At 38.6% G+C, this 16,378-nt stretch overlaps 1 protein-coding gene across 4 annotated transcripts in view; it reads right to left on the bottom strand.

Moving 5' to 3' along the window:
- Nucleotides 1-698: 698 nt before the first annotated feature.
- Nucleotides 699-16,378, bottom strand: part of gria4a (glutamate receptor, ionotropic, AMPA 4a) — a 73,101-nt gene continuing 57,421 nt past the window's right edge. Inside the window, exons 12-16 of one of the 4 annotated variants that reach the window (XM_057350627.1) lie at nucleotides 14,518-14,716; nucleotides 10,166-10,413; nucleotides 6,557-6,671; nucleotides 3,273-3,410; nucleotides 699-1,814 (exon numbers count right to left, since the gene is read on the bottom strand). In XM_057350627.1, the coding sequence (XP_057206610.1) occupies nucleotides 1,650-1,814; nucleotides 3,273-3,410; nucleotides 6,557-6,671; nucleotides 10,166-10,413; nucleotides 14,518-14,716 (865 nt within the window). In that variant the 3' untranslated portion in view covers nucleotides 699-1,649. Of the gene's footprint in view, nucleotides 1,815-3,153; nucleotides 3,411-5,797; nucleotides 5,913-6,556; nucleotides 6,672-10,165; nucleotides 10,414-14,517; nucleotides 14,717-16,378 lie in introns of those variants that run through there. The other 3 variants (XM_057350628.1, XM_057350629.1, XR_008964273.1) reach the window with 3 other exon arrangements.

The raw sequence follows: 16,378 nt of genomic DNA, 5'->3' as shown, positions 1-16,378 counted from the left end.
GTGCAAATACGGCTCTCACTAAATCCTTGGTGTTTCGAGTCTGACGTCATCACGCAGCCATGTTTTTTTAGGCAAGTTTAAGAATCATATGCAGTTTAGATACTTTAGGGTTAGGGTAAGGGTTTCGTAAGACTCGAAACAGCAAGGATTTAGTCAAAAACAACAAGCCACACACCAAGGATTTAGTGAGTGCCGTATTTGCACAGTGACAACAGCGACTAATAGGGTCACAGAATACGACGGTCACAGGATTTGTTGCAACACCGGAATACCCAGAAATGAAAGGAAAGCTCCGATGTGTCTCAGCGACAGAGATGCTTCAGTTTTTCTTTAATACTGACTGTCCATTATGTTTTTAAGTTTGGATTATACCCCAATTTATGGAGGAAATACACAAGGCCTTTCCTTCTGGTTCAGCAAAGTAACCATTTCTTATCATAAACCGGTTATGCTGGGTTTTTGGGTTATATGGTTATAAGACACTTTGATGTTACATTAAGATGTTTTTAGACCATTGTGTTGTTAGTAATTGTTGCTGTTTGTTTGTTTGTGGTTCATTTCAACTAGCCTTAAATATATATGGAAAAAAACATTCTTCAATAAACTTTTAGAAAAGAAAATGAGTACAAACAACCCCTAAATCACACAACACACATATTTAATTCAACTGAAATTAAAAGAAAACAATCATGTTCATTTATTGTATAAATGTTTGTTTTATTTGAGCTGATGTGTACAAAGAGAAAAACAAAACAATGCAAAATGAAAGCAAACACGGGATGTGAGAATCAGGAGTCGGTGTGACCCCCGTGTGCGATGCTCGTAGCATGTTTGTGTGCATGTGAAACGTTTGGACATTCATTAAAGACAAACACATGTGCACACTGCCTTACATTAGTTATCAAAACAACAGATGCCATGGTCTCGCGCACATTTCTTTAGGATTTCCCTCCGTTATATAGATTTACTTCTTTATACATACTACCGTGTGTTTATAAAAGATCTCGTAATTACAAGTCAGGCCTTCTTATAATCATTATTGCAATGAATTATTACCTAAGATGCCGTATAAAACAAGAGTGTTTAGCTTTTCTACTGGTCTATTTACATCGGTCCAAAAAGCAAGCCTCATGGATGAGATGTTTGAACGTTTTCCCGCTGGTTGCGATGGCTCCTGAGAGAATATCTACATACGGTTTAGTACTTACAGCTAGTGATGGTGGACCATGGCATAAATACAGATTTTTTTCTCTAAAACTCGTGTGTGAGATTCAAGTGCGTTAATACATATAATGCAGGTTTGCTGATGTTGGCGCCATCAGGGAAGGACGGTGTGTGGAAATCGAATGCACGTGATCTTCATGTTTACAGTTTACTGGTCTTCCACATGATTTCGTCTGTACGAGATGATGTCTGTCCCCGAAGTCAGGATTTAGGATAAGGCGTCATGGATCTTTAATGATGCTCCACCCACAATATCAAACATCCGTAGTTACGTTGTCCCATTGGTCCAAAATCGTTTACAATTTCTGAAAAAAATGTCCAAGTTTATGTTTATTTCCGGTTTGGCGGACAAATCCTCAGTAGCGTGAATCAGAAGTCCAGTAGTGGGGTAAGATGGTTTAAGGCACAAGGTGAGTTTTTGGTTTCTATGGGAGGTTGGAGGATACCACAGCGAGGGCGGGGCCATGTCTGAAGGAGGGGCCGGAGTGCATGGCCTTAGGGCAGTCTGGCGTCAGGACGCGCCCGTTCTCCCCCAGGCTGCCCGTGATTGACAAACGGGCCTTGTTTCTCATGGCTTCCGAGAAGGTGAGCTAGAGAGGGGGGCGGGATGAGAGGCGGAGTCAGAATAGACAGAACTCGCTCGGGAAACAATATGCACATGACACAGTGACATCACAACGCACCAGACACATTCACATGGACGCAACAAGGAGCAGCTCAACGGATCGCAGGCCGCCACAGACAGATACAGAGGACATATCAAGAGTACAACATGACTAGACATCTGCATTTCTAACACAAGCATGCTGCCCTTGGTTCAGGAGTTATATAAACAGGGATCTAATTGTAAATGACATTGGATAACAGTCAACACTTTATATGTTCATACTGCTGATGTTTCTGTTAGGATTGAGTCTGGTATAAAACTTGTGTTGAAGTATTAGTACAGCATTATAGATTTGTTTGTTGTAAGATGTCGCTTACAACAAACGAACGTGCAAACGTCACGAAACATCATTAAACCAAAAGTTATTTGATCTATAATGCTCTACTCATACAAAGTAACTTACTGCACACACACTAGCAACAGTCTATAGCAGTGGTTTTCAACCGGTGTAGAATTTACTGTAGAATAAACAACAAAAATGTCCTGAAAATAATTCCTTTAAATGTATTCATATTTCCATGAACTGTCTACCTCAGCTAAATTATAAACATGACATGCGTAAGGAAAATGCATATGTTTATTTCGTTTTTTTGTTATGTGACCAAGTCTGACTGGATGCACAGCCTTTGATGTCAACAGAAGACAAGGGAAGTGTTTACTATGCAGTCATAACTATACTAAGGTTGTACTGTATTTTATTATTAGCTTTCTAAGAACATATTATTTTGGGGTTTGGACACACCAGTTGAGAACCACATGTCTATAGCAGAGAATCTTTCAAGAATACGTATCTAAGCAGCATTCCAGTATAAAGTGTTTTTAAATCGACGTACTGTACTGTAGTATACTGCACTAAGACGTTTGGTGTGGTCTTAGTTTCAGATCCTAATGGATTATGACAGGTTGTGTGTACTGCAGGTGTGGTCTTGTGCTAAAGGCTTTGATTTAATGCAGGTGTCTGGAACAGAAAGCCGACGGTACAAACACCAGCAGCCAGGAAGACCAAACCAAATATGCAAATCCCAAAATGTTTTACTCAAGGCAACTCCAGAACGAAAGGAACAAACCAACAACAAAAAAAGAGGCAACAGAAATGAAAGGTTTCCGTTCACGTAAAACAAACCAATAAAAACGTAAATAAATGAAGTTTGGTAAACTGAAGGATGGGAAGCCGTCGCACATAGCAGAGGTCTGCTGCAGCTATGACGGACGACGTTCAGGCGAACCCCTGTGACCGCAAGCAGACTGTCTGTCTGTCCTACCGCTATATCTTTACTGCGTCAGAGCCGTACACGTTGTATCCCTCTCTATAAGTCGCTAAGTTCTGCACACTGTGCGTTGGGCTGGGGGCGGGGCTAAAATTCAGTTCGGCCGATTCCACCTTCAGTTTCTTGGCCTCGGCGCGGGATTTATAGCAAAACTCGACCAGGGCCACCAGCATAGCCAGACCCAGGCCGCCCACCAGGATGTAGAAAACTCCGGCCACGTTGCTCAGGCTCAGGGCCTGCGAGCTCTTGTCCTGAAAGCAAGGGGAGAAAACAACGTATTAAAGATGAACACATTTATGCATGTATTTATGGAAGATAATAATGTTGAATAAAAGTCTATTGTATTTCTATAGCAATCAGATGGAATTACTGGTGCCATTGATTTTACATTACTGCGGTGTTTTGTTATTGGTGATAAACTATAAAACTCAGTCAATGCCGTTTAGACTGTCAAATATAACAAAGCATGATAAGAAAAATGTAGTTTCAATATAGTTTTCGAAATATAAAACAAATATAATAATTATAATCAGAGCCTAGTGCAGCATTTAGTGCAGCAGTAAAAGTGTGTATCTAATAAAAAGTAAAGAGCGACAGATCTACTTTAAAATAATTCAATATTTATTCACCATGATGCAATGCCAGATGATCACTCAAAAAAATGTAACTGTGATTTTACGTGAAACAATTTACACTCAAAAAATTTAGTACATTTTAAAACTGTGAAATCAATTAAATATACTGTTAAAATTGAGTAAATGTAACTAAAAAAAATAAGTAAATCTGAGTAAATAAAATATTTGTATTAGAATTCACCAAAAAGTGAAATATTAAAAATACAATTTGTAAATTAAATCGTTTTTTTCTTAAATAATATATATACATTTTAGAGAAATTAACTGTTGGATTTTTTTATCGATTTTTTAATGTCCCACAAAAAAAATCTGTTGATTTTAAAATATTTTATTATTTAAGTTAATATAGCTGTTTATTTCTGTGATATTTACTAAGCCCACAGAATTATTTTTTAGAATGTAAACGACCTCATTTCTTTCACATCTTGACCAAATAAATGACTACATTTTATTCTAAAATAATTTGTGTGTAACTTAATAATGAGGGTCATATACACTAAAAAAAAAAGATTTTTGCTGCTTGTCCAATTTACTTAATTTACTTAAGTTCAAATCTAATCTAATCTGGTCAGAACGATTGATTTTTTATGTTTATTCATATAACTGAATCCATTCATGTTGGGACAACATAAAGAAGATGTGTTGTGTTAACATTAAATAGTTACATTTGGGCAGAGGACTCATATTTCCCAGCATGCTTTGCGCATGACTTCATTTTGAGAGTTATTTTCTTAAATAAGTGTTATTTAATGCATTTTTCAGTAAAAAGAAACACTTGTAAGTGTTTAATGTTCATTTATTGTTAAGGTTTTGCAGAGTTTGTTATATTTTTAAATTTTGTGCTTACCATTGTTCAGAAAAGGGTTGCCTTTGCTTAGGTAGTGGGCGTTTATATTTATAATTTGTAGCTCTTGTTGAGTTCTCTTAACTCTATATATAGTTATTGAAAAAAAATGAAATTATGTCTAATTAATGCAAAACATATTTAGTGCCTTCATAACATAACGTAATTGATAAAATTGGGTATTTTATATTGGTTTTATGTAAAATATACTGTACATGTTAGCATAATTTAATTTCAATTTTTTTAAATTATTATAAAAGTTAATGATATAAAACAAAAACAAGACTCTTAATCTAAACTCTTAAACTACATTGCATTAACTTGATGTAAGTATCTTAAGTTTACTGAAATAGATGATGCTACTTAAATTCAACGTAATCCAGTTATGTGGAACCTGTTGACATAAAAAAGTTAATTAAGTTGAACATATCATTTTTTTGAGTGTACATCTGGGATGACATATGGGTGAGTAAATTAATAAAAATTTTCATATTTGGGTGTATTATTTTCTTTAAAGAGACTCCATTAAAGAATAATATAAGAATCATCAGAAATCAATTTCAGGCCCCTGCTGATTTTAAACATCATTTTATTAAACAAAACAAGTAATACAGATTTACTAGGGTATAAATAATATTTAGTTTTATATAGTATATCAGAAATGTATGCGATGGCCCTTATATGGCAAAAACTTGGGAATGATTTTTTACATAAATTCATTGTTTACTAACAATGCATCAAATGTTCTTCAAAGATTTCTACCTATGAGACTGACTAAAATGCTCTCTTATTTTGGGGTCCCTTTGGATAAAAGCATCTGCTAAATGAATAAATTAAATTGATTTTTCTCATTGGCTAATATCTTCATCACAGTACTGTTTTCCAGATTTCTATTGCTATCTTGTCATAATTCTACATCCTCTGAATGTCTCTAATTGAGTCACAATACAATTTTCTGTCATTGTGTTTACTGTTGTACTGTGACATCACAATTCACTAAAGGTCAGGCCGATCAGCAACTATACGTGATGACAGCTAAATATCATAACACGCTGTCACCTTCACTCCCTGTCCTTCTGAAAACACATCACATTCATTTCTGCCAGTATGTGTGTCTTTCAGAGCTGCGATTATTGCTCTTAACTGTCCGGAAACTGACCTTACTTCCCGAGTCCTTGGGTCCACACTCCCCTTTATCGTACCACCATTTATTTTTGAGTTTGTCTAGCACTCCTGCTTCACTCAGTTTCAACACTGCCAGGTTTACCGGCGTTCTTCTCAGAGAGAATAACATAAATAACATCATAGGCCATGTTATTTTATGTTATTAGACAATACAACTTGGCACACAGTAACACGGGAAGTGACGGAGCCGAGGTCCCATCGAGTGCATGCGTGTGATATGGGGGCACAGGCGTACGGATGAGACCTCGCTCCATCGCTTCAGGCAACAGACACATTCACCCTGATTTCATTAGCAAAACACGACAACAATTACTGTTAATGCAGAACTATTGGCAAACCACACGGAATGCAACCGTCTGTTCATGCTCAAGGAAACGTTTGGGAGGATACGATGAGGGCCAAAATAAAACAAAACGAAAAGATGATATTTTGCTTTATTTTCTAATAAAACCTGCAGTGACTGAGAACTCTTTTAACTTTTGGTACGAGCTTACAGAAACTACTTGGTCTTAAACACTCTCAGTTCTGCTCCTCATATACTGTGTAAACCTTTCGGCAAATATTTCTGCTTTGACAGTAATTGCTTCCTTTAACACTCCGTTTCTCTTTTAACACACGTGTCGCTCCTGATCGAGTTGGCCGTCTCTCTTGCTCTCGGCCGTATCAGGGCAGATGTTTCTGTTGCGTCACATTTGTTTTTTTACCACTCCTCTGCGTGTCATTGGTGGCTAACCTTCGAGTCCCCGCCCCCGCTGCCACATTCGCCCTTGTCGTACCACCATTTATTTTTCAATTTGTCCAAGAGGCCCTGTTCATTCAGCTTTAACACGGCCAGGTTTACAGCATTTCTTCAACAAACCATAAACATCACATGAGAGCGGGCCGCCATGCGGCCCACATTAGACAAACACAAAACGAAACGAACAAACAAACAGAAAAGAGAAAATAAGAGAGAATCGTGGTAGGCAGATTTAGTTAATTAATGTATTTGTGGGATCTCTCTCTCTCTCTCTCTCTCTCTCTCTCTCTCTCTCTCTCTTAGTCGACACACCTGCTTTCTTCTCTTTTAGAGAATGAAGACCAATAAGGATTTTTAAAACACAGTGAGCTCAATAAGTGCACCACTGCTGGGAGAGCAAATTACCAACTACATTTATTATTACACCAGCTGGAAAAAAGAATAAAAGAGTTTGGGTCTTTCGCACGGTTTTAGATTGAAACAACTTACAATCAGCAATATAATATACCTACTAAAATATAGACACTGTAAGTAAAATTTGTGTAAGAGGCACACAACATTTGTTCTATCCACAGTTTTTGAAGGTCCAGTTTATGACATTTAGCAGCATCTAATGGTGAGGATGTGAATTGCAACCAACGGCCCCCCTCTCGAAGCACTAGTGGCTGACACAGAACTAAGATGTCGTCACGTTTTCACTTCTTTGCCGAAGGAGATAACTTATTTAAGAAACGCACTCTGTAGAGCAGTTTGTCCGTTTAGGGCTACTGTAGAAACAACATGGCGAATTCCATGCAGGGGGACCTGCGGTGTATTTACATACAAATAGCTCATTCTAAGGTAATCAAAACATACCTGTAAGGTCTTTATACACCTCTGAAGACATAGTTATTTATATTATATTGCATTTCTGTCAATAGATCCTACAAAAAAATGACATATTGGACCTTTAACAGAGTAAAAAATATATAATGTCAAAATATCTGTCTGTCTGTCTGAGTAAATGGAGGTCAAACGCTCTCTTTGATTTATTAAAAGGCTTTCAAGAGCCACAGCAATAGGATTGTATTTAATAGAGCACTTACACACACACTCTCTCTCTCTGTACATGCTTTGACAGTTAAGCATTGAAATGGCTTGTATTTTCAGCTCTGTTCCAAACCCGTTTACTGTTTCCTAAAGTGACCGATTCATAACACAGCGTGTCTTTGATGCTGTCTAGGTAAAATTTGGAACAGAAACACTATATGTCTCACTTTCTGGAAGCAGAAAGACGCGTGTGTGTGCACTGATGTGAAACCTCTCTCTCTCTCTCTGTTGTGATCAGATCTCTCACCACACACAACAGCTTTGATTTTCTTTCTTTCACGGGAATCTGTGTGTGTTTGTGGACTGAATTGCTTCTGAAACGCTCTCTAACTCAATTCTGCTTTCGGAATTTTACATTGGACATCAAGTGAGGATCAACAGTATCCCAAACGATCACAAAGACTGAATATAAAAATATGATTATCTTTTATTATCTGCGATTGTGCTTGCAGGTTGAGTACATTTTGTATCCTGTCCAAGACTATTACAAATCTGACAGATATTTCAAAGGTAGATTAAAGCAAATTCATATTTCTTGTATTGTTCAGAAGAATGATTTCACATCTCCATTTCAGTAATCGGTAGTGGAGATCTAACTGTCTGACTGACATCAGAGAGAATAGATAAGAGACAGAAATGAGAGAGAGAGAGAGAGAGAGAGAGAGATACCCTTGTGTTACCACAGGCCATAGGGCTATCCAATGATGAAAGAAAATCATCTGAGGTTGACATGAAACGCAAATGACATGTTTTAACACCTGTTTTAGGACGATTATTCCTGTTTCAAATAGCATACTTCATGCTACTTGTGTTGTTTATCAGTATGCAGTATGTGTGTCAATTTCCCTTGTATGTAGTATCTGGATGACAAATTAGATTTGCCAATGTTAAACATACTGGATACTGTTTATTTGTAAAAAGCAGCAGGAAGTATGCAGTACAGTATTTGTGCACAGTGTGCGCTACATGGTACAGCAGTAGTCTACTCGAACATAATCACTGAGCAGTTTTCATTTCTGTGTGGAGACTCATGTGTGCTGCGTCATTAATCTGACATCTCAGCATCATCTCACTTTCTTCTCCGAGGGTGTTAAATTGCGGTGTCTTTAAACTTTTAAAGAGATATCTTAAAGAATTTAAGTTCAGCACAATTAGTGCACTTTTGTATAACATTTGTATATTGAGATTTCGGTATTGGGGATTTACTAAAACATTTACAGTCAAATTTCAACAATAGACAGAACAATCAATTATATGTTATAAGCATGAAATGCGTGTGATTTTGAAATCACATGTTTACAACTTTGTTGGCTCTTGTTGTCTTCTCTCACATGGGAGAAAGGGTCTATTGGTGTGAGTTTGGAGGGACAGATGACATCACAACATCAGGTGGTCAGACTAAATGTCCACACAGGTCCGAAACTGACCACGGATCAGAACACTCATTTAAAAAATACAGATTTCAGAGCTGTTAAAATTCATTTAAGCTTTATACAAGATTAAAGACAAAATGAAACAATTCTCAACACATTTGACTTTAATACTTTTGTGAAACAGAATATTAAGTGGGAAATAAGGCAGAATAAGGCTCTATTTGATCCGTGAAGATTGTAGATGGCTTCTATTTTATTATTAGATATTATTTTTTCCACCCACATGGCCTTGGTTACATTTGCAGAGATATGGGTTTAGAAGTCACTGTAGTTTAATAAACCACTGAAAACATTTGATTTCTTTAGAATTATGCACACTGATAAAAGATGATGGTCAATTAATATGATCAATTTCATGTTGTCTTTAAGAATAGAAAACTGAAAGATTTGATTGTTAGTGATGAATACTTTCATATGCAAAAAATGTTTGGTTGGTTGGTTGGTTGGTTATCCAATACATGCTGGCAGAATGATGGCAGTGTATGCAAAAAATAAAAGAGAAAAGAAGTATTGACAAATATAAATATTGGGCAATTCGTGCAACAGTTACCTGTGTGCTGCTTCTGCTGAGGAAAAACAAAGTCAAAATAGACACACAGGACTCTCTGTGACAGTTTTAAATGGTGATATCTTATAGTATACAGGTGCTTTTGTGTCAAAATATACATGTGTTAAAACTGTGAACATGCCTTTTATTTAACTAAAGAACAAGAGTTAAAGCCACAAAGCCATACAACTCTAGGATATAAACAGGAAATCATCAAAAGTCTGAAAACGATTGAAATCTAATATTTTATCTCTCCCGTATCTGGTGTGTATGTTAAACGTTTTATGTGACCCCCAAATTGGCGCATGAGATGAAGGTCCTGACCCAGGTTTTGTGTGACAACAGCACCTGAAAATGGGAACATGAAGATATCACCGTGCCGCAGAGACTACTGAGTGTGACAGTGAGAGAAAGAGCAAGAAAGAACAGAAACTGAGAAAGAGACAGAAGAGAGAGAGACAGAGAAGCACAGCAGGGTAGGTGGAATACTATAACAGCTCTGTGATTGGCTGGTTGTTATAATACTCCACCCACCTTAACTGCGATCCTTTGGGTGTGGCCACCCCATATCCCTTGGAGTCCAGATTCCCTCCGACCTTCATGGTGTCGCAGGGTTTGCGCTGCTCCGTGTACTCGTTCATGGTCGACTCCAGCAGGAAGGCGTACTTCCCCTTCGACTTTCGCACACGGGCCACGCCCTCGGCCGTCGTCTTGGTGAAGACGGTGGGCTCGGCAGACTTCATGTAACTCCACATTTTTTCATACACTGCGATCTTTGACCTCTAGAGGGTGCAGGGGCAGTATAACACACAGTAAGACAGAAAAATCGGGACTATTTTAGTGACCTCTGTGTAAAATCACAGTACATTTAGTATTTACAATTTATAGCTATATACATAGTTAGTGATAAACACATACAGGAGATAAAAAAAACAAATTGAGACCCGTATTAAACAGTGCTTCACAAAATTGACAAATTCACCATATAATCGTCGATGAAGTGTGATGCGCAGTGGTGGGATGTAGTGAGCCCTGAAGTGTGCAGTAGTGCAAATACAGATGATTGTAATCTGTTTGAAATGAGAGGTTTGTGTGTTGGCTCTGTGGGATATGACAGCTGATGTGATTGTCTTCTGAAGTGTTTATTGTACTTGGCTTTCATACACGGGAATGACACGGGATTGCGTTACGCAGAAGCTATAGTGTGTGTATGTGTGTGTGTGTTTAAGGCAGCATGTGAGAGACAGGCAATGGACCGTGACGGATGCCCTTATTATAATGTTTGTCACGTCCAGTCTGTGGCTCAGCGCTGTTATGCGGTACATTCAAAAATTAAAACATCAGATTCGCTGACAAATAAACACCCTCAACAAACCAGCGCTCAGATAAGAAAACATATGACAAACAAACCTCACACTTAAGTACAGAACTAAAAAAACTTAAAAAAGCTAAAAAAACGGACTGAGAAAGTATGATGGAGAGATTGAGACAGGGTGAACGGGTGCGAGACAGCTAGAAAACAGACTGAGAAAGTATGATGGATAGAGTGAGACAGGGTGAAAGGGTGCGAGACAGCTAAAAACTGACTGAGAAAGTATAATGGAGAGAGTGAGACAGGGTGAAAGGGTGCGAGACAGCTAAAAAACAGACTGAGAAAGTATAATGGATAGAGTGAGACAGGGTGAGAGGGTGTGAGACAGCTCAAAAAAGGCTGTCAAAAAGCAGACTGAGAAAGTATGATGAAGAGAGTGAGACAGGGTGAAAGGGTGTGAGGCAGCTAAAAAAACAGACTGAGAAAGTATGGTGGAGAGAGTGAGACCGAGTGAAAGGGTGCGAGACAGCTAAAAAAACTGACTGAGAAAGTACAATGGATAGAGTGAGACAGGGTGAGAGGGTGTGAGACAGCTCAAAAAAGGCTGTCAAAAAGCAGACTTAGAAAGTATGATGAAGAGAGTGAGACAGGGTGAAAGGGTGTGAGGCAGCTAAAAAACAGACTGAGAAAGTATAATGGATAGAGTGAGACAGGGTGAGAGGGTTTTGGAAAGCTGAAAAAGCTGTCAAAAAGCAGACTGAGAAAGTATGGTGGAGAGAGTGAGACAGGGTGAGAGGGTGTGAGACAGCTCAAAAAACAGACTGAGAAAGTATGACGGATAGAAAGTATAAAGGGGAGAGTGAGACAGGGTGAGAGGGTGTGAGACAGCTCAAAAAAGGCTGTCAAAAAGCAGACTGAGAAAGTATGGTGGAGAGAGTGAGACAGGGTGAAAGGGTGCGAGACAGCTAAAAAAACTGACTGAGAAAGTATGATGAAGAGAGTGAGACAGGGTGAAAGGGCGTGAGACAGCTAAAAACTGACTGAGAAAGTATAATGGCGGAAGTGAGACAGGGTGAAAGGGTGTGAGACAGCTCAAAAAACAGACTGAGAAAGTATGGTGGAGAGAGTGAGACCGAGTGAAAGGGTGCGAGACAGCTAAAAAAACTGACTGAGAAAGTATAATGGATAGAGTGAGACAGGGTGAGAGGGTGTGAGACAGCTCAAAAAAGGCTGTCAAAAAGCAGACTTAGAAAGTATGATGAAGAGAGTGAGACAGGGTGAAAGGGTGTGAGGCAGCTAAAAAAACAGACTGAGAAAGTATGGTGGAGAGAGTGAGACCGAGTGAAAGGGTGCGAGACAGCTAAAAAAACTGACTGAGAAAGTACAATGGATAGAGTGAGACAGGGTGAGAGGGTGTGAGACAGCTCAAAAAAGGCTGTCAAAAAGCAGACTTAGAAAGTATGATGAAGAGAGTGAGACAGGGTGAAAGGGTGTGAGGCAGCTAAAAAACAGACTGAGAAAGTATAATGGATAGAGTGAGACAGGGTGAGAGGGTTTTGGAAAGCTGAAAAAGCTGTCAAAAAGCAGACTGAGAAAGTATGGTGGAGAGAGTGAGACAGGGTGAGAGGGTGTGAGACAGCTCAAAAAACAGACTGAGAAAGTATGACGGATAGAAAGTATAAAGGGGAGAGTGAGACAGGGTGAGAGGGTGTGAGACAGCTCAAAAAAGGCTGTCAAAAAGCAGACTGAGAAAGTATGGTGGAGAGAGTGAGACAGGGTGAAAGGGTGCGAGACAGCTAAAAAAACTGACTGAGAAAGTATGATGAAGAGAGTGAGACAGGGTGAAAGGGTGTGAGACAGCTAAAAACTGACTGAGAAAGTATAATGGCGGAAGTGAGACAGGGTGAAAGGGTGTGAGACAGCTCAAAAAACAGACTGAGAAAGTATGGTGGAGAGAGTGAGACCGAGTGAAAGGGTGCGAGACAGCTAAAAAAACTGACTGAGAAAGTATAATGGATAGAGTGAGACAGGGTGAGAGGGTGTGAGACAGCTCAAAAAAGGCTGTCAAAAAGCAGACTGAGAAAGTGTGGTGGAGAGAGTGAGACAGGGTGAAAGGTTGCGAGACAGCTAAAAAACAGACTGAGAAAGTATGATGGATAGAGTGAGACAGGGTGAGAGGGTGTGAGACAGCTCAAAAAAGGCTGTCAAAAAGCAGACTGAGAAAGTATGATAAAGAGGGTGAGACAGTGTGAGAGAGTGCAAGACAGCTAAAAAAACTGACTGAGAAAGTATAATGGACAGAGTGAGACAGGGTGAGAGGGTGTGAGACAGCTCAAAAAAGGCTGTCAAAAAGCAGACTGAGAAAGTATGATGAAGAGGGTGAGACAGGGTGAGAGGGTGTGAGACAGCTCAAAAAACAGACTGAGAAAGTATGATGAAGAGAGTGAGACAGGGTGAAAGGGTGTGAGACAGCTCAAAAACAGACTGAGAAAGTATGATAAAGAGGGTGAGACAGAGTGAGAGGGTGTGAGACAGCTCAAAAAACAGACTGAGAAAGTATGACGAAGAGAGTGAGACAGGGTGAGAGGGTGTGAGACAGCTCAAAAAACAGACTGAGAAAGTATTATGAAGAGAGTGAGACAGGGTGAAAGGGTGTGAGACAGCTCAAAAACAGACTGAGAAAGTATGATAAAGAGGGTGAGACAGAGTGAGAGGGTGTGAGACAGCTCAAAAAACAGACTGAGAAAGTATGACGAAGAGAGTGAGACAGGGTGAGAGGGTGTGAGACAGCTCAAAAAACAGACTGAGAAAGTATGTTGAAGAGAGTGAGACAGGGTGAAAGGGTGTGAGACAGCTCAAAAAACACACTGAGAAAGTATGATAAAGAGGGTGAGACAGAGTGAGAGGGTGTGAGACAGGTCAAAAAACAGACTGAGAAAGTATGACGAAGAGAGTGAGACAGGGTGAGAGACAGCTAAAAAACAGACTGAGCAAGTAAAATTGAGAGAGTGAGACAGGTTGATAGAGAAGTAGAAAATAAATGGAGTGCATTGACGACAGAGAGAAAGAGCTTATTTCATTAACACCTTCTCTCTAATATCACCCGTCTCTCATCCACATATCTGTCTTTCTTTTTCTCCTCCTCCATCTCTCTCTCTCTTTCTTGCTGTCTCAGCAAATTGCTTTTTACTCCCTCGCCAGGCTGCAGACAGGTTCTCTATGTAGATGGCAGTGCAGGTTTAACTCTGTTCTACATTGGAGTCCGATTCAATCTCAGATCTATTACCGTGACGGCTGAACTGCATGTCCATGCCAGTCATGTCTGTTTGACCCTCAAACCAAACTCTGATCCCAACACATAAACTCTGGTTTATGTCCAGAAAGAAATCAAATTAGGGGTGGATGGTTTGACCAAAATCTTATATCACTGTGTGAGTTATCTGATATCACAATAACAATATACAGGTTTAGACAAATCTGTACCATCACACAGACCTGGAACAGATCTTCAGTCTGAATTAGTGTTCTTTAAGGTGTGCATATTCATGTTAGAAAAACAATGATAAAACCTCACCCTAAAGAACTCTTTAGTGGAACCGGAATCGAGGGTTCCGTATGCGATTTCTGTCTGCTTGGCGAGATCTTCTGCACTCTCGATAGGTGACACCATCCTCTCCACGGTGAGGAAGGCGGCCAGGTTTGCCGTGTAGGAGGAGATGATGATCAGAGTGAAGAACCACCAAACTCCTCCAACTATTCGTCCAGACAGAGACCTGACAGCGAGAGAGACAAACAGAGAGAGACACTGTGGTCAGAGTTCCTAAAATACACCTGACAAAACCCAGTGCATGTATAACATCTCCAAGAACTGAAAATCACATTTCTTTATAAATGGTGTCCGTCAGAAATTTAGAAAAGGAAACATCTCAGCGTGAGATGTAAACATTGTAAACCGTGGAAACGTTAGTCAACATGAAAAAGCTCATCTATACTTTGCTGTTTCTATTCCGCTGATAGACAATCATAAACTCAGAACACATTTATTCACAGCGTTTCTGTAACAATCAATCAGTCCTATAACCTGAAAGAATTTAATACAATAAATTTATCAATATAAAATAAGGAACGCTCTCTGGTGTCCTTTTGCATAATGGTGGTATTTCTACAATTTAAAGATTTTCTGACAGAGCGGACAGAACCTTCATTATAGGCTTATACACCCGCAAGCGTGTCTGTGAGACCAATTTAAACAGAAACCTACAGTAGATCTCATTAAAAACACAGCATTTTTTTCTGAAGCACATCACAAGCTACGCCGATCAGGGTTTATCAAGAGGAATAGCAGAACACACAGATTTGTGCAAAATTTAATTACAGTAAAATCCAAGACATAACGTATATGATTTATCTAATATCACTACAACTGAATGCTATGAGAAACATACACAAAAGCCATGTCACAAAACTCTAATGAGCACTGCATGCGAAATTTTATGAAACTGAACTGCCCAATTAAGTGTCAAGCCAAACGGATTGTTTCTTATTTGCCCTCTATCTGGAAAACAAAGCCAGTAGCATTGGTTCATTTAAACTATACTCACTTTAATATAAGGCTTTTTTATGACTGAGAATGTACTAGTAGATCATTTTAATACTTAATTATCCCAGTATTTTTGCTCCCACATATGACTTTGTCTACATTTGTTTGCATGAGTTTATGTGAAGTTTATTAAAAGTTAAAACAAAAGTTAAAGTTTTATTAGCTTTTTGCAATAAAACTATATTAGAGAGCTACTATACGGGATTGTCGTATGTTCATGATTTATACATAATTGAATTTGCTTCACTTTTTCTGTTGCACCTGCACCGCACCTGTGATTTTAATTCCTTTTTATTGCAATTTCTTGAATAATGGAAATACAGTATTTATTTACATTAAATAAAATGGTTAAACATAACAATTCTATACATTTTTACTATTATTATATGTACTATATATTCTAGTGACCTATTTCTATATTAAAATTTAAAGTACATAATTTTTTGCAATACCATTTACATTTGTGGATAAAGAATTTTCAATACATAACGATTTTACAAAATACAGCCTACTTTTCAATTCATTTTTACAGAAGCCGAGCGTTGCGTTGATAAAGTGAAGACGGCGCTCTGGCGTTGTGAATGGCATCTGGATTTCTTCCGCTGCAGTAAAACAGGTGCCGTTTTCATTTTTACGATAATTATGTAAAAATGTAAAATAATTATCGTAAAATTTACTTAGTAAATTTACTTAGTTACTGTCCACCTCTGAACGCGGCGTGACGTCGATTAACAAGCTTTATAAGTACCTAACAAAGTAGCATGAAGTAGTTTTATTTCTGCACATGTTTATTTCAGTTACCAATGAGGAGGTTAAACTCCACTTTAACCTCACT

The sequence above is a fragment of the Triplophysa rosa genome, linkage group LG14, assembly GCF_024868665.1.
Source record: "Triplophysa rosa linkage group LG14, Trosa_1v2, whole genome shotgun sequence".
In the NCBI taxonomy this organism is placed as follows: domain Eukaryota; kingdom Metazoa; phylum Chordata; class Actinopteri; order Cypriniformes; family Nemacheilidae; genus Triplophysa; species Triplophysa rosa.
The sequence above is the reverse complement of the archived record's forward strand: the minus strand, read 5'-3'. Positions and strand labels throughout refer to the sequence as shown.